This window comes from Podarcis filfolensis (assembly GCF_964270895.1).
Source record: "Podarcis filfolensis genome assembly, chromosome: 3".
NCBI classification, from domain to species: Eukaryota; Metazoa; Chordata; class Lepidosauria; order Squamata; family Lacertidae; genus Podarcis; species Podarcis filfolensis.
Window position 1 is genome coordinate 104,056,612 of NC_139606.1, and position 23,952 is coordinate 104,080,563.

The 23,952-nt window shown below is 44.5% G+C and overlaps 1 protein-coding gene and 1 long non-coding RNA gene across 5 annotated transcripts in view; both read right to left on the bottom strand.

Annotated features, from left to right (window-relative positions):
- The window catches only part of LOC310758505 (phosphofurin acidic cluster sorting protein 2-like), a 193,500-nt gene extending 175,386 nt beyond the window's left edge, over nucleotides 1-18,114 (bottom strand). For all 4 annotated transcript variants that reach the window (XM_083605037.1, XM_083605036.1, XM_083605035.1 and 1 more), the window contains exon 1: nucleotides 17,790-18,114. In XM_083605037.1, coding sequence (XP_083461163.1) covers nucleotides 17,790-17,998 — 209 coding nt within the window. In that variant the 5' untranslated portion in view covers nucleotides 17,999-18,114. The remainder of the gene's footprint in view (nucleotides 1-17,789) is intronic.
- On the bottom strand, nucleotides 5,186-16,105 carry LOC310758918. The gene is made up of 2 exons (XR_014546093.1): nucleotides 15,324-16,105; nucleotides 5,186-15,244 (listed from the first exon to the last, which is right to left on the bottom strand). It is a non-coding gene; the product is annotated as an uncharacterized lncRNA (long non-coding RNA).
- Nucleotides 18,115-23,952: the final 5,838 nt, after the last annotated feature.

Genomic DNA, 23,952 nt, shown 5'->3' on the forward strand with positions numbered 1-23,952 from the left:
TGTACTTCTATTGCGAGGATTCTTCCACTTTCATCTTTAAAGAGAAATTTTGGTGAAAGGCTCTCTTTTGCATAGATCACTACACCTCTCTTTTTAACTGTATCCGATGATATAAATTCTTGACCAAGCCTTTTATTTATTAACACCTTTCTATGGAGCCTAATCACATGTGTTTCTTGTAAGCATATAATGTCCAATCGTTCCTTTTTTAAAATATGAAAAATTTTAGACCTTTTTTCGGGACTGTTACAGCCATTTATGTTCCAGCTCAAAAGCTGCAGAGACATCCTGGATAGGTCTGGTTATTCTTTCTGGGGTGGTACCTTGTTCTCCGGTCCTTGAGGATCCGAGGGGGCGGGCTCCTCTGGAAGTTCTGGCGCTGGCAATCCAAGTCCTTTGTGGAGGTCTTCTCCGTGTGCTCCCAAAAACTTGTCTCTATCTTCCACTGTTTTGATTTTGATCTTTCTCCCTCTGTAGGTAAAGGATAATCCTTGTGGAAACTCCCACCTGAAGATAATTGCGTTGCTTCTCAACAGTCTTGCCAATTCCGTGTAGTTAGATCTAAGGTCCAGCAACTGCTTAGGAATGTCCTTGTAGATTTCAATTCTCTTGCCCAAAATGTCTAGTGACTTTTCGTAGTGCAGGCCCAAAATCTTGTCCCTTTCCTCCTTTGATCTCAGTGTTATCAAACAATCTCTAGGCTTCTCTGTCCTTCTGACTCTGCCAAGCCTGAAAGCAGATACAATTTTAAAGTCTTTTTCCTCTAACTTCCAAAACTTGGCAAATTCCTTAGTTAGAAATTCAATAAAATTATCTTCTTCCACCTCTGGTATTGACCGTATCCTCAAGTTGGTCTCCCTGTTTCGCAGTTCTGTCATCAAAAAGTAAATCTGATGTTCTCCAACTTGTTTGCTGAGTGGTCTTACTTCTTTCTCAAGTTCTTCCAATCTTTGACTAGTATCTTCAGCCAGTTTACGATTTTCACCTACAGCCTCCTTTAATTCTCCAATAGACTGGGCATTCTGTGCAACTTGTCCAGTCAGCTTATTCAAGCTTTCTGTGTTCTGTTCAATTTTAGCTGTATGCAAATCAGCCTTCTTGTCCAGAGCCTCCAGTTTCTCCAAAATTTTCTCCAAGACAGAGCTACTTGTCCCTGAAGCCATATCTCCCAGGTGCAGCTCCTCTGTCTCACCCTCCCCTGCCTGTATTAGGGAGGCCGCCTCTATGTCTGGAGGCAAAGTGGAAGGCAAGGCCGGCACAGAAGATCTACGCTGTGAGGCTGCAGATAAAGTTAGAGTTGTTTGTTTAGTCCTTCCTCTTCTCCTTGCGCCACTCATTCCAAAGTTATCTGTAATCCAAGGTCAATCCAAGTTGTTCCCATAAGAAAGCAGAGTCCCAGATACAATAGTCAAACAGAGGCCGGGAAAGGGAAAGTAAAACAAAGTCACTGCTGTAAGTCCAAAATCCTCTAGAGGGAGCTTAATACGTCTTCAGGGAAAAGATCAAATCCAAGTTAAACTTATAAATTTAAATCCATGTCCATCGCCTCCACAATGTATTATTTTTAGCAGAGTAAAACTTAAAGCAAAACAGTGTTTCTTACAGTGCCTTGACTGCAACAGTTTCAAAGTATCCAGTTCCAACTCAGAATGTTTCAAAACCTGAATTCAATGTATCCAAAGTTGCAAACTGGTGCTCATCCAGGCAGCTCCAGCACCAGAGATTCTTATTTATTTTATAATCCACTGGTGCCACAGAAGAAGGATATCAATGCACCCCAAATATGACCAGCAAAAGTCAATAGCTCAAAGTCTTTCACTCAGAAAACTGCTTTAACAGGGTGCCAGCATTTAGTTAACGCATAACTTTTTGTCTCCACTCCTCCTGCTCTTTGCTTAAAGTTCAGTATAGCGGGAGATGGGCTTCCTGCTTATCCTCACTCCGTTTTCAGCCAGATTTCAACTTTTTAAAAAAGTTTTAAAAGTTTCATAAAGTTCTCAAAAAGTTTCAGAAAGTTGACAAAAGTTTCAGAAAGTTTTCAATGTCCAAATTTACTCACGGATTGTAGTTTCCAAAGTTCAGAAAAGTTGCAGGAAGAAAGGACAGCGCTGACCGGCAACAGCAACGCGGCTTCACTTCGCTGTTTGCGCAACGACCCACAGCGCCGCTACCCCCTCCGCGATCCGGAGCCCCTTACGGGGTCCCTTCAGCGTTTTGGGGGCTGCTTCTGGCGCCCGCCGGGTCCCGAGACCACAGGCTTCTGCCACCTGTGGTTTTCCTAAATGGGTCTCCGCTTCGCCGTAGCGGACGACCCGTTTACAGCGGAGCTCCCTTCTCCTTACTCGGAGAAGGCAGCCATTACCGGTCGCGCCGCCTCCGGAAGTCGATTTGATTGACATCCTATGCCCTTTTAAAATGTGTTTTTTTTGCGGGGTGGGGCTCTTGGGTTGTTGTTTTTATGTTGGTTATGTATTTTGTGGTTTTGTATTTTGATTTTATTCTGTGAACCGTCCTGAGACCTCTAGGTATAGGGCGGTATATAAATTAAATTAAACTAAATAAATAAAGCAGTACAAGAGATTGGTGCGGCTTCAGTCTGCTCCAAAGTTCAGCAAGATGGGGGACCCCCCCACACTTCATTTCTCTCCCACCCCCCAGTTCTCTGACACAGGCAGAGGAAGGAGCAGTCAGAATGCATGGACCCCAGTGTGGTAGTGGACTTACATTTTGCACCATCAAGAGCTGCAGGACAGGCAGGGAATCAACAGGTGCATCTCCCCCGGTATTAGATTCAGTGATAATGCAGTCACATCTGTAGAGTTTCTGCCTAAAGATACAGTGCATCTGCCAAGAAGAGCGGTAGCAATGCCATGCAATGTTCAACAGTTCCATGGAAGAGTGCAATGTCCTATAAATGATTCAAGGCAAGTAATATAGTTGCCAACTGACTTGAAAATAAAGCCAGCCCGGTCTGCTCCTGTACCTTTATTGACTTCTAGATCTTCAGAAATCAGCAGATGACATTTTTGCAGCACATATATTGTTATCTATTGCATTTGTCAGTAATTCTATACAAAAGAAAAAGCCCAAAGCAACGAGACAAACATTGCCAGGCAATGGTGTTTAAGAGTGGCTTGAAGCACAGAAATAAAAGCATAGCTACAATGGCCAATTGAAAATCTGGCAACCCACAGTCAACAAGAAAAGGTGGTCTCACGGATTCTTTGGCTGTGCAGCCAAGACACCAATTCCAGGAATTATTTGAATCAAGATTTCAAGATTTCTGCGTCAAGCTTCAAGAAACTTCCCCTACCAGACACTGAAAGCTGCAGAGATACAAGGTGCAAATGTTTTAAAACAAATATTCACAATTTTTCATCAAATTAATTAAAAACAGTCTTTTAAGAATGGCCTGGTGTCCTCCAAGTGTTGCTGGACTCCAATTCCCATCAGCCCCAGCCAGCATGGCCCATGTTCAGGGATGATGGAAGTCATAGTTCAGTAACACCCAGAGGGCCACAGGGCCCCCAACCCTGTTGTAAGGTCTAGGGAAGGCAACAGAAGTGGTTTTTAGCAAGGGGTCATGCTGAAGAGAACCAGCAAAGAAAGCCAAACAGCAAGCTGAGATAAAGCGGCAGCTTGGGGGAAAGAGTCACTCTAGGATTGAAGTGTTAACCTCCAGAGTTCAGGCTAAACAAGAATAGTCAGGAGTCAGCAAGTAGCCTAGGAGACAGCCCATTATATGTTGATGTTGAGAACCCAAGTACAGCAGACATCCAGTTAGAAAAGGTTGGCTGGTGTGGAGTCTAAGATCACTACCTTGCAACGGGTTAAAGGTAGGGCGATTAAGCCTTGCATTCTGCATTCATCCGTGGCTAGCCAGGCACTCAGCAATGAGAGCAGCCCAGGGATAGCCAAGCTGGTGCCCTCCAAATGATGCCAGCCTACAGCTTTCACCACACCTGACCATTAGCCCAATTAGCTGGGGATGATGTAGCCCCAACAACCTCCGGGGGACATTGGCTTCCTCTACAGTAGTGTGTGTCCCTATGGTCCTCATCCCAAGCACCTGGTAATAAAACGTACTATATACAAAGATCCCTTCTTAGCTAGCTCGGTTCACGGCTCATAATCTGAATCCCATTACCTCCACCGCCAGCATCATTTTGACTGCCTCATCTAAAAGGTGGTGTCTTATAAAGCCATGAGCCATGAGCGATATAAAGTTCTTCAAAGGGCACATCCATATTCACCGATCTAGAGCTACTGAAGGTACACAATTGAGAGCCCAGAATTTAAGTGGCAGTTCGAGCTCAACGATTCCAGTTTGAGGTAGCTGCTAGGAACAGCAGCTCACTCTGTCCTCGTGCCTTTATATCTAAGATTCCAGTAGCTTATTTCCAATTTAAGCAGCCAGGGTGCTTTGCAACATATCAGTATTGAAGCTCTTCCAAGAAATAGTGTTTTCTCGCACTGCACTCACTCTTCCACCTCCCGGAATCCCCCAACTCGGAGAGCTGAATTTTACAGCCATTAATTAAGGCTGTCATGTACTTTTATGGGAGGCGTTATAGCAACTCTGTAATTAAAGATGGAGAAAATGAATCCTCTTTCTTTCTTTCAAAATACCAACACAAACTTTCAGCAGTTTTCAAAGTTTTTGTGAAGGGGTTACTACCCAAGTTTATTGCATGCGGCGCAAATTAGATTACCCATCAATTTCACCAATTGCTTTTACGATCTCAATTTCATTTTTTAATTCAGAGCTGTAGATTTGTTATTTCTCACCTCTCCAGGCAGTTAACTCCATAAAACATTAAATCAGCAGAAGGGGGTTCATTGCCAACATGCCACAGAATGCCCACTAGCACAGCTGCGCTTGGGCACTCGAGCATCACAGCATTTCTTGAAAAGCTCAGTCCCCAAACAAGATGCACCAACCACACATTATGCTCCATAGAGTGGCAAAGCACAGGCAACATTGATCGCGCCTCCTTATTCTCTGGCAATACATGGGCAGAGGTACCATCTCAAGATTCAGAGTAAAGATGCCCTGAGATCCCCTAAGGCACTGCATGCTACAGTGGGAGAACCATGGAGGCATCCTAAGATTGCAAGAGGCCTGCTGACCCAGCTGGCAACCAGAAGCACACAGCAGGGCACAACTTAATTTATTTATCTTTAATTCTGCGGTGGCCGATGTGCAGCACTGGGTGACATCACAGATCTCCATCATACCACTTTTCCTCCAGGAGGGCAAGAGGAGAGCTAGTTAATGCCAAACAGATCTGGACAAGGTCGTTCTGTATCCAACAGAGATTCAAGCCTTCCTTTTGATTTCTGTCAGATCCATCCAGCACCAGCATTTTCAGACTCTCCCACAACTGTGTCACGCAGGGGATCCAATGGCCACTTCTAATTGGACTTGACTTTGGGAAGCAACCTGTTGAGACGCACAGATGTAGCCACAGACAGGGGCCGATAGCCCTTCCTCCCAGGCACAGCTTGCTCACTTTCCCTGCCTCTTCTGTTGCAGTTCTGTAATCATTTCTAGAAGCCTGGAGACACCAAGCATTGCCTACCATTTTTCACACTTTTCATATTTAGCCTGCTTCAAATTACATCTGTCTAAACCCAGTATTTGGGGCATATATCAGCCAGATAGCCTCTCAGTAATGTTCCTCTCCCTCTTCTACAAATTAGATTTGGGCAGCAAATTAAAAAGCTAGACTTACTTGGCAGCTTTAATATTAAGGCTGAAGTTAAAGAATTTCTCTAGTGCAATTGGATTTCGAGCATGCATCTAGCTTGCAATCCTAAATCCACTTAGCCTCTCGGGTTTTGAGATGTGGAGCAGCAGCACATTTTTTAAGAATGAGGGCCACATTGCCATCTGGGGCAACCTTCCAGGGGCCACATGACAGTGGCAGGCAGAGCCAGAGGCATAAAGCAGGTAAAGCAACGAATGGTGTAGCCTAGTTTATACAGACAACCCTTTCTAGCCTCCATCTGGTCAAGCAAGAGCTCAGACACCTTCCAGCTAGGCAAAAAAACATAAGGAGGGTATGATTCATAGAATTGTAGAGTTGGAAGGGACCATGAGGGTCATCTAGTCCAACCCCCTGCAATGCAGGAATCTCAACTGAAGCACCCATAACAGATGGCCATCCAACCTCTGCTTAAAAACCTCCAAGGAATGAGAGCCCATCCAATTCTGAGGGAGATGGTTCCACTGTTGAACAGCTCTGTCAGAAAGTTTTCTGTATGCTTAGTTGGAATTTCCTTTCTTGTAACTTAAAGCCATTGGTTCAAGACCACCCTCCAGAGCCGGAGAAAACAAGCTTGCTCCAACTTCCATGTGACAGGCTTTGAGATATTTGAAGGTGGTTATCATATCTCCTCTCAGTCTCATCTTTTCCAGGCAAAATATACCCAGCTCCATCAAACATTCCTCATAAGGCTTGGTTTCCAGATCCTTGACCATCTTGGTTGCCCTCCTCTGCACATGAAGTAGGCTTGGTGAGGGATGTGGCCTGGGGAGAAGTCTGAGAGAGTAATAGAGAGCCCTAGAGGACCAAGTTGGGCCTAAGACAGCAAGCTTGGTTCTTTACCATAAGCCTTCACCCTGGTAGGAACAGGAAAGGGTGGGGAGCCTTCCCTAACCACTCAGCCTCAAAAAGGGCAGGGAGCTTTTCTCCCTGTGCCAAGTCAGTCCTCTGAGGGTGGAGAAACCATTCCCTTTTCACCTCATATGGCTGCCTGGAGGCAAGGGCCCCTCTCCAACTGGAGGCACGGCACAACTCTGACGAGTAATTCTTCTTGGCTAGAGCTGTGAGGGCTTAGATTTCCGTGGCTGGGATATGTGATTAATACACAAGCCAGAGAGACACATCCCTGGAGTGGATGATCTAACTGACCTTTTCCAAATCGGGTGCCTCCCAGTTCTTCAGGGCCTTTGGTGAGTGTTTGCAAAATGGGAGTCGTGGAGTGCACTGTGCGAGGCAGTCTAATCCTGCCTTTCCAGCAGCTGCATCAGACCAAGCTCGTTCAAAGCTCAAGACCCAAACAATGACATCTCCAGGTGAACTTTCAAGGTTTAATAAATTTCGTCAAACAAGGAGAAGCATAAAAAGCATCCTAAGGACTGCTTGATCTCTAACTCCCAGCCTGATCACAGAGATCATCCAGAGGAGCACCGCCAGTTGTCCCCTGTGTTACAGAGGTCTGACTGGCCTCATCTGGGCATCAACATTTAGTGTTGCCAGTCCCATGTGTGGTCCGCCCTTCCAGCAGAGATTTGTCAGGAATGCTCCCTACTAAGTTTCAGGGGGGCTCTTTTTTTATGCCCATAGACCTAGCCAGCAAAGTTCACATTCAAAAAGGGTCTTCTTAAGGACAAGGGGTTCAACATGTAAACATCTCAGTGCCGCACAAGGTTACTGTGGTCCTGCAGGCAGAAAGGAGGCGGAAACTGATTATGCAAGCACAGAAGGATATGGAAATACTGCAAGCACAGCCACCTTGCAAAACCCTAGATTCAATCACCACACATGTAACAACAACAACAACTTTCTTATTTATACCCCTGGGTTGCATTACGTGCAACGTCACGACACAAATTAAGACTCACAGAAGCTTGAGGCAATCAACATGGAAGTCAACATGGTCTGCAATTTTTTCTAAGAAGTATGGTACAAGTGACTTAGAACAGAAACAGAAGTCAAGAGTCAAGCTCTCTCCAGGAATTATCGCCCCAAGAGGGAACACCGATAGAGGGGGGCTGCAGTTTTACTTCTGCCCCCTTCACATGTTCATAGTATGAGTCCTGTTTTTCCAGGTTCCAGCTAAGAAGCAGAGCCTCCATGGATACACAAGGCTCCCCGCTGAAGAGGTTCACTGTACGCATGCAGAGGGACTGGAGGAGTCACGTGGGTTAAACATGTGCCCCCACTGCCCTGCTCTACCACCTGTGTTCCCTCTTCAGGCAATAATGCCCAAGGAGGACTTCAGAAACCTGATCTTCCAAACATTCCAGAACTGCAAGTGGTTAGAGCTTCAGTGACTCTGTAACAAGGAAACTTGCTGACATGTATTTCAATATCTTATTTTTTCTGGATGCATCCTTCCAAGAACAGCTCCTCTATATTGGTTGGCTTCACGCAGCATGACATGCAAAACTACAGCTTAGCACAAACATGCAAGTCTGCAGCTCCAGGAAAAGGGATCGCAGCCCTTTGCTCCTCGCTGGCTGATTTTCTGCTGTACTGAGCTAAGCCATGGTGTGGCTTAACGTGTCATCCAAACCCAAGCTTATGGTTTAGCTGTCCCAGACAAACCACAACCCATAAACCACAGGACAATCCCTGGCTACAGCTAAACCACAAGCCTGGTTTTGGATGGCACATTAAGGCAAACCATGGCTTAGCTCAGTGCAGCAGCAGGATGACCACGGAGGAGCCAAGCACGCACAATCTCCTCTCCTGCACATTCACACAAAGCCGTGGATTGGCTATGGGTGGTCTGCAAACCAGGCCGCTGCAGCCCAAATTTTAGGATCATCCACAAAATATCAGGGTTGGGTGCTTGTTTGGGGGTAAGTAGTGCTTTTATACCAGCTGTCCAAAAATTACTTCTAGTAGACAACATGCATGCAAGCGACTAATGCTATGATGAAAGGGGGTCAAAAGAGTTTGACAGTGCAATCCAAATAAATGTGCCACAAGCTTGTTTTACTCAGAAGTAAGCCCCACTGAGTTCAATCAGCCTTATTCTCAAATTAAGTGTGTGTAGGACTTAAGCCTTCATCTCCAGGATTTCTGCATATGACTTAGGAGCAGACACAGGCGCCCTTAGGATGCGTATGCTGCACAATGAGAGGCATTGCCCAGGGTGCAAGCCCGAGCCGTTAGAGAGAAACAGCATGCATATGCAAGGGAGAATGTTGCGGCCACTGTGGATGAATCACATTGAGCAACATGTGTGAATCCAGCAAACAATCAAACTATTTCTCAGTGATCCTATTTGTCATTGATGGTGGTAGGAGCATTTCCCTCTCAACTGGATACAGATCAGCTGGGGTAAAGAGCCACACAAGAGTGTGAATTAAGGCACCCATGGGTGGGCTCACAATCCCCTTTTCTGTGCTATGATGTCAAATTACTGGGAAGTGAGAAAGAGACCTCAGTAAGCCAAAAGGCGAAAACCTTTCCAGCATTACTGTTTATCCTAGAAATGACTTGGGGTGGGCTGCAGGGTTGTGATCAAAACTATACTATCAGAAACAGCCCAATGCATCTTTGGAATTTCTGTTCTATCTGGCTGCTCCTGCTTCTGGCAGGGGCCCTCCTGTTTAAATCCCCTATACCTTTTTCTGCAATAAATCTGCGCCTGACTTCAAGCACACCATATTCCAGATTGCACAGGTCCATTTCAAAACTCTGGGGATTAAACAGAAGAGGTTGCTTCGTTTCTTTGAAGAACAATTTACATAAGTTTAGATCTTGCAGCCATCCACCCCCCACCCGCCTGTTTCTGAATAAAAGGTTCTTAATGCCTTTAACAAGAATAGAGAGCTCAATGAGAGAATAGAATCAAGTTAATGTAATCCCCCTCATATCTTAAATGGGATAACTTTATCCTCAACATTCCCTCCCACCCAAATACATTGTTAAAAGGACCCACGGGTTTAACTTCTACTTCTTCAAACATCTCAGCTGGCTTCCACTTACGGTCATGTTACTTTCCTTCTGGTTTGTCCTTCACCTCTCTATTTTCTTTTTAAGGAATTTATTGGTTATAACGCAACTACCCAAGGGCAAATCAGTGTGGTGGTTTAGAGAGACCATACTGAGTTGGACTTGGGACAGCTGCACTGCACGCAATGCGTTGCTCAAAAAAAACAGGCTGAAGGGACGCAGAATGATTTGGGATGGCTGCACAATGTGGTACCCAGTGTGGCGCCCATGGGCACCAAGGCACCAGATGCCCACGGGAAACACACAGGCAAGAACCTGAGCGCTACAGCACTCTCCCTTCCTCTGGTTTCCAGGAACTGGTATTCGGAATCATTACTGCTCAGACCATGAAGGCAGAGTATAGCCATCACTGCTAGTAGCCCCAGGCAGCCTTCTCACCTGTAAATTTTAAAGTCATCCAAGTTGGTGGCCATCAATGCCTCTTGCGGGAGCGAGTGCTATAGTTTAACTATGTGCTGTGTGAAAAAGGACTTCCTTTTATCCGCCCTGAATCTTCCAACATTCAGCTTCATAATAAGATGCCCCCATGAATTCTAGTGTTATGAGAGAGGGAGAAAAACTCTTTTCTGCCCACTTTCTCCATCCATAATTTCATAAACTTCTATCATGTCACCTTGTACTATTTCACTAAACTGGAAGGTCCCGAATGCTGCAACCCTTCTTCATACAGGAGTTGTTCCATCTTCCTGATCATTTCAGTGACCCTTTTGTAAACCTTTCTAAACCACCAAAGGACTATTTTTGTTTTTATTTAAAGGGTTTTGCTGCTCCTTAACCCACAGTGCAAACCTGAATGTTTAGTATGTGCTTGAATCCCTCCCACAAAATACTGACCGTCTGGAGGGCACCTGAATCACCATCAGTTCATCCTAGCTATATAATGCCCATGGTAAATAGGAAGACCATATTCTTACCCTAAATAATAGTTACTCTTCATATTTGCTTTCTGCAATGCTAGAAACCCTATCCCACGCAGTCTGACAATCTGTCATCAGTTAACTAGATCACAATAGATTCAGCAAGGTTCCCCCATCTCAGAATACCTTTTTTTTTGCTTCAAGTGACACTCCAATCACTTTGATCCTCAACTGACTTGTTACTTGGAGAAAATGTGCTTAAATTTAAGATCCAATTTTATTATTGTATAAAATTAATGTGAGTTTGCCTGTGTCAGCTTCATTGTCTGTATCCTTGACAAGATGACAAGCACAAGGGTGGGATTCTAATCTACATGAGCAACTGCAAGGCAAAGGTAACTCCTCCAGATTTCATTAATGATGGTCATAAGAGCCCATGTGACATTAGACGTGGATGGTGTTAAAACAGATAGAATAGCCCTAGATCACCTGGCTTCAATCATATAGCAGTTCACAGGATCTTGAAAAGTCATTCAACTCAGCATCTGTTCCTATTGAGAAGTCAGTGTTGTAGCAAGTCCTTCAGTTTTACCAAAGTAAGTTGAGCTTGAGCACCACCAAAAATAGTGTAGATGGACAACAGTTTGGTTGGTTTTCATCTTCTGCTGTCTTAAACTGGCCTCTCATTATCAGGGAATCTGAGGTCCTTCAGATGTTGTTGGATGTCCCTCAGCTCCAGTCAAGCAGCATTCTTCCCATCTGAAATTAGCAACTGGTGTTCTGCCTCTGACAGCGGAGGGAGAACCTGACGTCATCATGGCTAGTAGCCACCGATAACCTTGTCCTCCATGAAAGATCTTTTAAAGCCACCCAAGTAGGTAGCCATCACTAACTCTTGGGGGAGGAAATTCCATGGGACCTGAAAACCGTGGAGTCAGCCAAGAGATGTCTGTTTCCTAGGCTTCAGGATGGAGCCACTCCTTAGAGACCTACAACAGGGGTGGCTAACCTGTGACTCTCCAAGGTGTTGCTGCTGAACTACAACTCCCATTACCCCTGGCTAGAGCTGATGGGAGTTTTAGTTCTGAAACATAATAGAATGTCATGGGTTAGCCGCCCCTGCTCTACAAACAGTGCTGAGCCTGCTGGCCACATTCCATCCCACCCAACCCTTTGAGGCCTTCAGGTGAACCTGACCTCCTGAAGGATATCAGGTCCCTAGTCTAATCCTCAATGAAAACAATATCGTTCTTCAGTTTGCACATGGTACTTGGAACATAGAAGTCTAGGAAGCATGACAGAGTTCCATGGTGGGGCTCAGCAATACAGGAATTCCAACAACGCCCCCCCACCGCACTTTGATCCGGGGTCAAGAATGTTCTCTCAACAAAGAGGGCTTTCCTTCACAAAATGGAGGGCAGCCCACATAATAATCAAGTGCCACCTCAAAGCCACCCCCTGCCCCAATTACGTAGGCCAGAAGAAAATACTGAGCAAAGAAAATGGGAGTATTTTTCTTCTTCAAATATGCCTGCTTTTGAAGGATCAGCGCAACCTAGGCAGCTCTCCTTCCTGTTGCTAAGAGAGACAGGTGTTTAGGTACTGCAGCAACCTTCATAACCAGAAGATTCTCTCACTGCCGACAGGCTCTGCAATCTGCAATGTAATATAGTATGGACAGCCGTGGTTCCCCACCCCCCAAAAAATAAAGCATGGCACAGTATCTCCTTCCACATTCAGCTAAAGGTGTAAACAAGATGCCCCAATTAAAAGGGTCCAGGCATTCTGACATCTATTGTTCTGCAAAGGAATACTAGAATATTTTCAACATCAGAATCTGTTCTATTTCCCACTAAAGCACTCCTTGCCAACCAGGCACCCTCCAGATGTTCTGAACTGCCACTCCCATCAGCTGCAGCCCACACAGCCATAGCTGAGGCTGATGGGAGTTGTAGTCCAAAACATCTGGAGGGTGCCAGATGGGTAAAAGCTGTGCTAAACTTTCTCTACCCCAACTCCAGGTTCTCATATGTGGAGGACTTCAAAGCAGCTAGTCCAATCAGATTCTGTCCTCACATAACCCCCAACTGGTTCCCCTCTTCATTAATGTCACCTTCCCATGATTTTTGTTAGACCACAAAGATATTTGCTGCCCACATTCATCTCAAGAGGATTTCTAGCCGGATAAGAGAAGTATATGAGAATCAATGCCCTTCCAATGTAGATCTCTCCTATTTTGACATCCCCTGCACTTGTTTCAAACAAGGATCTAAGAATAAAACTGTTGGAGAGGGGGACAGATGGGCAGAAGTGAAAAAAGGAAGGGGGGCTATGTTTGTGCATGCTTGCATAGAATCAGAGTTGTAAGATATCTCAAAGGTCCTCTAGTCTGACCATCTTCAGATGGGGGAAATTCACCACTACAGCATACCTGAGAGGGAAGGACATTCAGCCTCTTCTTGAAAGCGAGTAGACCACCTTCAGAGGCAACTTGCTCCACAGCTCACCTGAATCTAAATATTTCTTTTTCTTTTCATCTGAACCCATTGATTCAGATCCTACCTGCTGGAGTGACAGAAATTAAATTTGTTCCATCATCTGTGAGACAGTGCTTCACATTTTTGAAGATGGTTATTATCATCATCTCTCTAATTGCCTCTTTTCCAGACTAAATATGCCCAACTCATTCAACCTTTCATCACAGACTTGGTTCACCCAGACACTTTGTCAGACTTCTCTGGACATGTTCCAGTTCATAGGTATCCTTAAACTGTAGCGCCTCCAGGTGAGATCCAACATAAGCAGAACAGAGTGGTATCATTACCTATTGTAATCTGGACACTATGCAGCTGTTGACACAACCTTGAATTGCATTAGCCTTTCCAGATGCCACATCACACTGCTCACATTTGCTGAGCTTGTAGTTTACTAAAACCCCTACATCCTTTTCACATGTACTGCTGTCAAGCCAGATGTCATCCACTCTGTATTTAAGCATTCAATTCCTCCCACCTAAACATAGAACTTGACATTTATCCTGGTTGAGAAATTTGTTAGTTCTATAAAAATAATAATTTTATTATTTATACCCCTCCATCTGGCTGGGTTTCACCAGCCACTCTGGGCGGCTTACAGCATATCTAAAATCTCCATCCTTTCAAGATCTTGGGTACTATTTTTGTCTTCAAAGGCATTAGCTATACTACCCAGCTAGCTTGGTGTCACCTGCCAAGTTGATTAGTGATCCCACCACTCCTTCATCCTTCATAAAAGACATTAAACAACACTGGGCCCAGGACAGAACCCCACAGCTCCCTCACATGCCATTTTTCTCCAGATTGACAAGTGTCCATCAACAAGCTGCAAACCAATCTAACAGGAGAACCTCCCAGCCCACATTTTACCAGCTTGCCAAGAAGTATATCATGGGGGACCTTGTTGAAAGCCTTGTTTGTCTATTTCAGCAATACATGGATCCTTGGGTGCGCCTCACCCGGCAATTTAACACAGCTGAGTCCAACAGATGCCTTTTGTCTCTGCTTTAGGACTGGAAAAAGAGAGCGAGATTGTGCTTTCTCTGAAAAGTGACACTTCCTACTCTTCCATGGTATTCTTTTCCTCCTGTTCCTAAGCAACCTGAAGTGTTCCAATATATCAGTATCTCAAACATCACAGCTTGTGCTCATTCCAAGCACCAGCGTGGCACCTGTGAAAATAAAAATTAGAGATTTGACCACAGAAAATTGGCCAGAAATAGCCCCACAATGCAAGTGCCAAAGATCCCCTTGCCAACTAACATAAAAGGAAACTGTTCCTGCATGGGGTTCTGAGCCACTTTATGTTTTGTCAGTCAACAACAAAGGACACATCTAGAAAAGGTTAGGAACTTGGCAGTAAAGAATGCCCTCAATCTTCTCAGCAACAGACCAGTTCCTATTCCTACCACAACTAAATAACATCTTAACACAGAGCAGTGGGCACCAAAACTTAGCTCCCTCTAAGTTCATCATCACATGTTCATCTGCCAGGACAATTCTGAACCTGTAGAGCAGAAGCAAGAGGTGTTAGCAAATGCTGCTACTGGGAACAGCCATCTCCACCAACTATAGCAAAATTTGCCATGATTCTCCCCAGCATAAAGCAACCTTGTTCACTCTTAAAAATCTGGGGACGTTCAGATGTGCACCTTCCAGATCTGTTAATATAAAGTGTATAGACATATACACATCAAGGCTGAGCAATAATGCACAAGTTTCAAGTACTCTTCAGACATTGCATGCATGCATTTATGAAAGGCAGCCAACCACCCTTCATGAATCTCCTGCAAAACTTGAGCCAAGTTTGTTTTCATAAACAGCATCACAGCTTTGCAAGATGCCTGAAAAGCAGGTGTGGTGAACCTCTGGCTCTCCAGATGTTGCTGAACTACAACACTCATCATCCCTGATCACTGGCCATGCTGATCTGAGATGATGAGAGCTGTGGTCCAAAATTTCTGGAGGGCACCAGCTTGGGACAGGCTGCTTTGCAGCCCTGCGTATAGCAAAAGAGGTACCTGCTTTGTTAAAGCCCAACAAACTTTGCACAGCAGGACACATTGACTGAAAAGCACAAATGATTGGCTGTGGTGATCTTTGTTTTCGTGTGTGAGTGAGGTGGGTGGGTGTTTTTTTTTTTTTTTAAAAAAGCACAAATGATGAGCTGCATAAACAATACAAACTGCTAATAGAAGCAAGATTCCAAGTCATGATTTGTCTGCATGGAGACAGTTCCCATCAGTTGCCATGGAATGTGACAAGAGCCTGTGGATACACAAAGCTTTTCAAAAGCAGTTTGCTTTGGTAGCATACCCTCTTCTGTACAGCATTTGCATAAATACTTGTTTACCAGTTTGAGAGGTTAATCTTCCTTCCCTCTCCTCCCCCAAATTAATCTCAGCAAACTAGCTCAGGGAATCAATTAGTAAGTGCTACGAGCTGTGGCCCTCCACAAGTTGAACTACATCTCCCCTCTTCCCCTCAACATTGGTTGAGGCTGGTGGGAGTTGGAGTCCATCCCCATATCAGACAGTTGCATACTCCTGCATTGTAGGAGCCTGGACTAGATGATCCTCAGGGTCCCTTCCAACCTACAATTCTATGATTCTAATATCTGGAGGGTCACAGGCTTAGCTACCACTGCTTTAGTCTGCACCATTTGTAACCCCCAAAGACACTTCTAACAAGCGCCAAGTAAACTGAAGGAAGAAGGAAACCCCTGTTCTTCATGACACGAAGGATGGCAGAATGAGGTACACAGCCAGGAAAAACACAAAAGTCTTCTTTTCCAATAGGATGAGCATGGGTGTGTTTTTCTCCCTTTCAACCAGGAGCTTCTTGTCCTGGCCATTTGTTGAAACAGCCTGTGACCTTCTTATGATATATGTGATAGCCAGCCATGGCATGTGAGTTTATTTCAATGCACATGCAGCCATACAGCTAACAGAAACTTAAGTATTCCAAACAACTATTTTATTTGTCTATATCAGAAATAGGGAACCAGTGGCCCTTCAGTTGTTGTTGGATTCCAAGTCCCAGACTTGGAGGACATATTTTCCATCCCTTGGTGTAACAGTTGTCCTGGAGCAGTTACAGCAAATTGCTTATTGACCACAATTTAACTGACAGGCACAGGAAGACTAAAATGGATACAGCATCTAAGAGCATGATCTGTCTTCTCAGAAGCTGAGTCCCCATTGAATTCGGTGGACTCACTCTATAATAAATGGCTCTAGGATTGAAACCTAAAGCCATTAATTTCAATGTGAATAATAGGTGCACCTATACATCAGGTCAGTATGAAGGCTGCCTGCCCAAACAATCCCAAATACCTCACCATGTACATCAGACACTTTTTATCCATCCTACCAACAGAACACCCAAGTAGCATTATTATAAAAAAAAAGTCATCTGCCCCACCCACTGCCCTTGACAGTAACAGTTCATCACCATCAGACCAATCTTCATTTCAACAAGGCGCAAAGAGGTGAGAACAAACACTGATGAGTAAGTGGAGAAAACAAATAGAAGAAGCTGGGTGAAAGTAATTGAACAGATGGATGTTATGTAGTGGTATCACACACACACACCCCATCATCATTATTACCAATGTTAATTAGCAGTGTACAGATTTCTGGGACAAGAGCTGCCACTGCTGCCTAGCTAAAAAGTTAACTAGGGAAAGCCAGCACAAAGTACACAACACAAAGTGAAGCAGAGGAGTAAGTAATTGTGTGAGTAAGGCCTCAGTGATTCTCTCACACCCCTCTCTCCTATTCAAACCTTTCATCTTGTACATCCCTTTGCAGCCACCAACTTACACTTGTCAAGCCCAGAGTCCAATTCTCCCAGCCACAAAAAAATTATACATCCACACTAGTCATGTTTTACTACTGGCAATTATGGGCTAAATATCACCACTCAGGTGGTCCACCTGTTGTCCAATCCCTCTTTATGAACAGATATCTATCACATCCATCACGGAAGGCAGCAAACCCCAAACTATCCTCCAGATGACACATTTTTTAAAAAACAACCAACTTGGGATAATGCCTTTCTCCTAGATGAGCGAAAACCCACCCCACTCATCCCTGCACAAACTTCCTGAAGAACCTCAAAAGATCTGACCGGAATCTCAGCTTCTCCCTGTGACCCAAGATACTCTTGGATATGTGTATAGATGCATACCTCTGTGCATATGTGTTTGTGTGTGTACACACAATTAAAAAAAAATCTGTGTTCACTCTCCCATACAGAAACCCTTGTTCCACAAATGTACACCTTTCTTTTTCGTGGGGGGCGGGGGAGAAACCTGCACATCATCCCTAAAGTCCACACCAGCCCTTGCACATCACAAAGGCACGCACCTCCAACACCCCAGCTTAACTCGGCCCACCCAAGCCAAGCCCCCAGACCCTTAAAAAAAAAAACCCACCCCACGGAAAGCCCCACCCCATCCGCCCCACCCTGCCGGCAGACACCCCGTTATGTCGCCTCCGCGTGCCCCACCCCCCGCCACATTCCGCTGTGTGAGCCCCACAAACACGCGCGCGCCCTGGGTCAACCTCCCCTCCCACCAACCGCCTCGCCCCCACCCCAACCGGGCGCGGGGAGCTCCGTCCAGCGACCGCCCACCTCACCTGGGCACGCAGCTGGGCGCCGAGCGGTCGATCTCCCAGGTGGCGAAGAGGTTCATAGGGACCGGGACCGGCCCGAGACCCCCAGAGACCCCCGACCCCGCCCCGCACGGACCCGGAGCGGGCACGGCCGAGCCGGCAACCGCCGCCGCCGCCGCCCCGGGCCCGGACCCCAGAGAGCCCGCTGCTCCCGCTGCCGTCGCCGCCGCCATCGCGCCGCTACCCTGGGTGCGCTGGGAGGGGAGAGAAGGCGGGCCGGCGGTCGGGGGGCGGCCGGGACCCTCGGCCCAGCCCCGACCTCCGCCTCACAACGCGGGCGGAGTGGGGCGTGGCCTACGCGCGCGCCGGGCCAATCGCGAGAGGCGCGCGGGCGAGGCGGGGCCCGCCGCGGCCTGGGGCCAACCAGCGCGGGGAGGAGCGGCCGGCTCTGGGCCGCCGACCAATGGGAGGCGCGGGAGGCAGGCTTTTGAAAGAAGGAAAGGCTCGGCTGGGCGTGGCCTCGGGGGATGGAGAGACTGGAGAAAGGGGTGGGGCGAAGCCGGACCCTCGAGGGACCAGAGAGGAGCTGAGTGACGCGGGGCTCGCCCAATAACGAAATATAATGCATAGCCACTGTGGCTGTTTGGCCAATGACTCTACTGGTTCACCTCGGTGTTCTGTCGGCAAACCCCACATTCCAGTGCCATATGCCGTTGCCCCTTCAGCCAGCGGATCTTCAGTATAGGATTCCTCCTTCAAATATGTAAAGCTTCGTTATGTGACCAATTTGGTTCAGTCCAGAAATCTCAGATGCACATCTGCATCTGAATCCATGGCTGTCAGGTTGACAGCAGCAGCGGTGCATTCCCACCTCTCATTTTACAGTACCTGTGCAATCTGGCATTTAACACCAATTTATACATATATGTTTTTCTGGTTATATATATATATATATATATATATTAATTACTGGTTTTCCCAGTAGTGATGTATGGAAGTGAGAGCTGGACCATAAAAAAGGCTGATCGCCGAAGAATTGATGCTTTTGAATTCTGGTGCTGGAGGAGACTCTTGAGAGTCCCATGGACTGCAAGAAGACCAAACCTATCCATTCTGAAGGAAATCAGCCCTGAGTGCTCACTGGAAGGACAGATCCTGAAGCTGAGGCTCCAATACTTTGGCCACCTCATGAGAAGAGAAGACTCCCTGGAAAAGACCCTGATGCTGGGAAAGATGGAGGGTACTAGGAGAAGGGGACGACAGGGGACGAGATGGTTGGACAGTGTTCTCGAAGCTACCAGCATGAGTTTGACCAAACTGCAGGAGGCAGTGGAAGACAGGAGTGCCTGGCATGCTCTGGTCCATGGGGTCACAAAGAGTCGGACATGACTAAATGACTAAACAACAAAATACATGTATATTTTGCCCAATCTCTTGGTTACTCCTTTTTTCCCCCTGACGACACTTACAACAAGCAAGAGTTTTCTCTGCCCTTGCGATTCTCAACAACAGTGTAAGTACCCAGCCATGCAACTCAGTCACTGAACCTGAAAATAATTGTTAGCTGTATTCATATGACGGCGACAGAAGCAACTTCAGTTTCTAATTGTATTTTGACACGCCTGTCTTTCCAGTTTCATGAAAATTCTTACCCCAAGATAGAGTTTTATTTTAATTTTATTGTATTGTATTTTGAGGTAAGAAGCAGTGAAAGGAGTAACTTACATGAAAATGATGTTACTTTATTGGCTCATCTCCAAGGAATCCTCCCATCTGATTGAATAACCATATGTGTGGGGCTGCTATTTCAAGCACATTCACACTGAAAAAAAGTGAGGATTGCTTGTGAAGATTAGGATACTCACTGTACTTCCGGGACAAATCACAAGTATTTTCATAATGTGCCCGGGTGGTTTTTTTCTGCTGCTAAGACCAACTATGATTCTCTGTGATGTGATGCTATGTTGGAGTGACTGGGCATGAGTATAAATCACCCCATGGATGAGCTAATCACAGATGCATGGTCAGCCAAGCCAGTTGCTATAGTAATGGTCCAGTGCCCCAACTATATCTGTGATGAATGGGTATCAGCTCAGTAGTTCGTGAGCATGCAGTTTGTCTGTCTGTCTGTCTGTCTGTTAGTCAGCTTGCCAGTCAGTGTTATTTGCAGTGTTATATCTTGATTAATGAACTTATTTAGAGCAACTTTGTACTTGTATGTACATATCTGTATCTGCAAAAGCCTACAAGCTGTATATACCTACATCCAAAACTGTTTTATTGAGCCTTATCTTCTGCAACAGTAAACTCTCTGAACTTTTCTCTGCTTCCGTGTGGTGCCTAGTACTGGGAGCAATTTCCATTGCCTGGGTGGATTCCCAACTTGCTCCACTGGGGTACACACATCAGTGTGGTAGGGAACAACCCCCAAAAGAAAAGTACTGCTCATCTGTTTTTCATTTGTACACATGGAGCTGAAATGCAAATTTATTCAGTTTTAAAATATATTTCAAATTAAAACTGGTTTGTGAGGGGGGAAATGAATAATCTCATCAAAAGAAGTGGGATATTTTTGGATCAGGGTTGATGTTGCAAGTGCAAAAACAGCACAAAGAGCACACTGCATGCACAATAAACTGTAGCGTGTGCAAAACCCAAGTCTGTGAGGTAAGTGGGTATGAATGCGTTATAAAATATGTGTATTTCACAGTATGTATACAGTGGTACCTCGGGTTAAGTACTTAATTTGTTCCGGAGGTCCATTCTTAACCTGAAAATGTTCTTAACCTGAAGACCACTTTAGCTAATGGGGCCTCCTGCTGCGCTGCCGGAGCACAATTTCTGTTCTCATCCTGAAGCAAAGTTCTTAACCTGAAGCACTATTTCTGGGTTAGCGGAGTCTGTAACCTGAAGCGTATGTAACCTGAGGTACCACTGTATTTGTAGAAAGAAGATCAATACATTTTAACTAAAATTTTATTTTTTTAGATGCAGAATTTGCTAAAAGAATGGATTATAAAGCTCTCATGGCGAATTGTTTTAAATTTATTTTTCCTTTTAACTTGTTTTCAACTTTTAATTATTTTATTGCCTGGTTTAGTTTTTACATTGTTGTAAAGTACTGTGATTTTTAATGATACAGCGGTATACAGTGGTACCTCGGGTTACATATGCTTCAGGTTATAGACTCTGCTAACCCAGAAATAGTGCTTCAGGTTAAGCACTTTGCTTCAGGATGAGAACAGAAATCGTGCTCCAGCGGTGCGGCAGCAGCAGGAGGCCCCATTAGCTAAAGTGGTGCTTCAGGTTAAGAACAGTTTCAGGTTAAGTATGGACCTCCGGAACAAATTAAGTACTTAACCTGAGGTACCACTGTATCCATATTTTTATAGAGGATGATAATAATAATAATAATAATAATAATAATAATATCTATGGTTGAGAAAGGACTGGGGCCAGATTCAACACCAGCATTGACAGGGCTACACTGGCTTTCAGAGAGTTTTCCTTTTTTAAAAAAAAATAATATTTATTAAAAAAAAATTTTAAAATTATAAAATAATAAAGAAGAAAAAACAAAAAAGAGAAAAAAACAAAACAGAAGAATAGAAAGAAAAAATACATCCATCATTCTCAAATTTTCAACTTTCATTACCTTCTTTCTTTGACCTCCTCCTCCTCCCCTTTCTTGTATCCTGGTTAATAATTATCACAGCAAATCCTTTCCATAGTTCATAATATTTTGTCCTTACATTACCTTAATCTATTTTCATCTTGTCTTATAGCAAACCTTAAAACTTAAAACTCAAATCTTATTTTTACCAACTTCTCATAACCATATCATTAACCTAATTCTTTAAACATTCTTACTAGAACCAAGTAGTTCCGTTTCAACATTTTTCTAACATTCATCAATTATTTTAAAACGGTCCTAATGATACAAAAAAAAAAAGTAAAACAAATCCAATCTTCATCCAGCGTCCCTTCCTCCTGGTCCCGGATTTTGTCAGTCCTTTTTGTCCCATTAATCTAGCGCATTAACCTAGTATCCTTATATCCGAGGCCCTCAAGTCTCTTCCATGTCCCTTCCACGACTCTTCTTCATATTTTCCTTTCACTCGTGGGAACTCCATCTTAGTAATGTTTTTGACCCTTTTCAGCAGATCAGCCCCATTTCCATAGTCCAGACTAAACTCCATGTAATATTTAAACACCTGTTTCAGATTCCCTCCAAAATTAAGAGCCCCCACAACTCCCAACATGTTGGGAGTTTCAGAGAGTTTTCCAACACAAAACACGATCCTAGCATCTTCTGTCTTTTAAAAAATTACTGCACATTTCCAGGAGTGCTTGCTTTTGGAAGAAAATATTACAGCTACTGCTGGTGGTCCACCTATTCTCTACAGAAGCAACAAATCCAAGCTACATTAGAGAAGAACTCAGCAGTGTTTTCACTCTCCTTGGGTTTATGGAGTTCACAAAGCTTTCCTAAGAGTTGATAGACTCCGTAAGACACGCTCTTCAGATTTCGTGACGCCCGGGGGCTCGTCTGAGCAGAACTCCCGACCTCTAGTAAAATCTATTCAGGGCTCATAAAACATATGATTGCCAATGGGATACGTCTACCCTTTATAGACCTTCCTTCCTTCTGGAAAAGCAAGAACAGTGCTCAGGCAGCTGATTAGCAGCAGAATCTCAAGGAACACTCTCAGCACAGTTTGTGCAGATTCTGTTATCTGCATATGTTGGCATTGTAGATGATTGTTTACTCAAAATATTGGGCAGAACAGAAGTATCCAGAAATAGTCAACTGAAAAAGTGTGATAAAGATCTGGACTTCCCGTCACCTGAAATCTAATAAGAAAAATCAGCACTGTTTACACTGTATTCCCATATACACACAAGAGTTTTTGTTATTATTTGTAGATGAGTAGCCATGGGAGTCTTGTACAACCTTAAAAACGAACAAATGTATTCCGGCATAAGCTTACGTGGACTACATTCCGCTTCATCAGATATGTGAAGCGTTATCCTGAGTTATCTGGCATCAGTGCATCGTTGTCCCTGAGAGGGGGCAATGACAATAAAGATATTATTATTATTATTATTATTATTATTATTATTATTATTATTATTATTATTACTATTATTTACATATAAGCTAAACAAGCTATAGCTTAGGGCCCCCCAAAAAATTAAAGGAAAAAACCTGGATGTACATTTGCGAAATAGAAGATTAAGTTCAATAATTACTTTGATAAAATACATATTTTATTGTGTGCAAATGGCTCTAGATACGTATTAGGTTCATAAATTACCATATAGCATATATTCAACACAAAAAACAGTGACAATTTGTTGACAAAGGACAGCTGGACATATAAAGGGCCCCATCAAGCCTAAATCTGGCCCTGCCTGGCATGGTGTTATGGGTGCATGTGGGGTGAAAATAGTGAGGTCAGAGGGAAAGGAAATGCAGAAAATGCAATGATGGTGATAATTACGTAATCAGTGGCCCTTCATAAAGCAGTTGTTGATAACGCAAACATCCTAGCATTGCTGGATTGTTCTCAGTAACTTTTTTTTGTGTGTGAATGACCACCTCTAATTATGCAGTTACGCTGTACTTTCTATATTCCATTTCTCTCTGACCTAAGCTGAGGAAATAGCTCAGTTGGTTACAGCACAATGCTGATAATGCCAAGATTGCATGTTTGATTCCTGTATGGGACAGCTGAATAGTTGCATTGCTGGGTGTTGGACTATATGATCCTCAGGGTCTCTTCCAACTCTATGATTCTATAATTCTCACTATTAACAAATCTCCACAAACCATTGAGATATACATGCTTGTAATGCAGGATAATACTTCATGAATCTGATGAAGTGGACCAGGGAAGCTGATGCCACAATAAGAGATTGATGCCTCTTACTCCTGCACTGTTGTCTTCTTCTTCTTCTTCTTCTTCTTCTTCTTCTTCTTCTTCCACTGTTAGAATATAGCACCACAGTTAATAGGTTAATGTTGTTGTTGTTTATTTGTTTAGTCATGTCTGACTCTTTGTGACCCCATGGACCAGAGCACACCAGGCACTCCTGTCTTCCACTGCCTCCTGCAGTTTGGTCAAACTCATGCTGGTAGCTTCGAGAACACTGTCCAACCATCTCGTCCTCTGTCGTCCTCTGT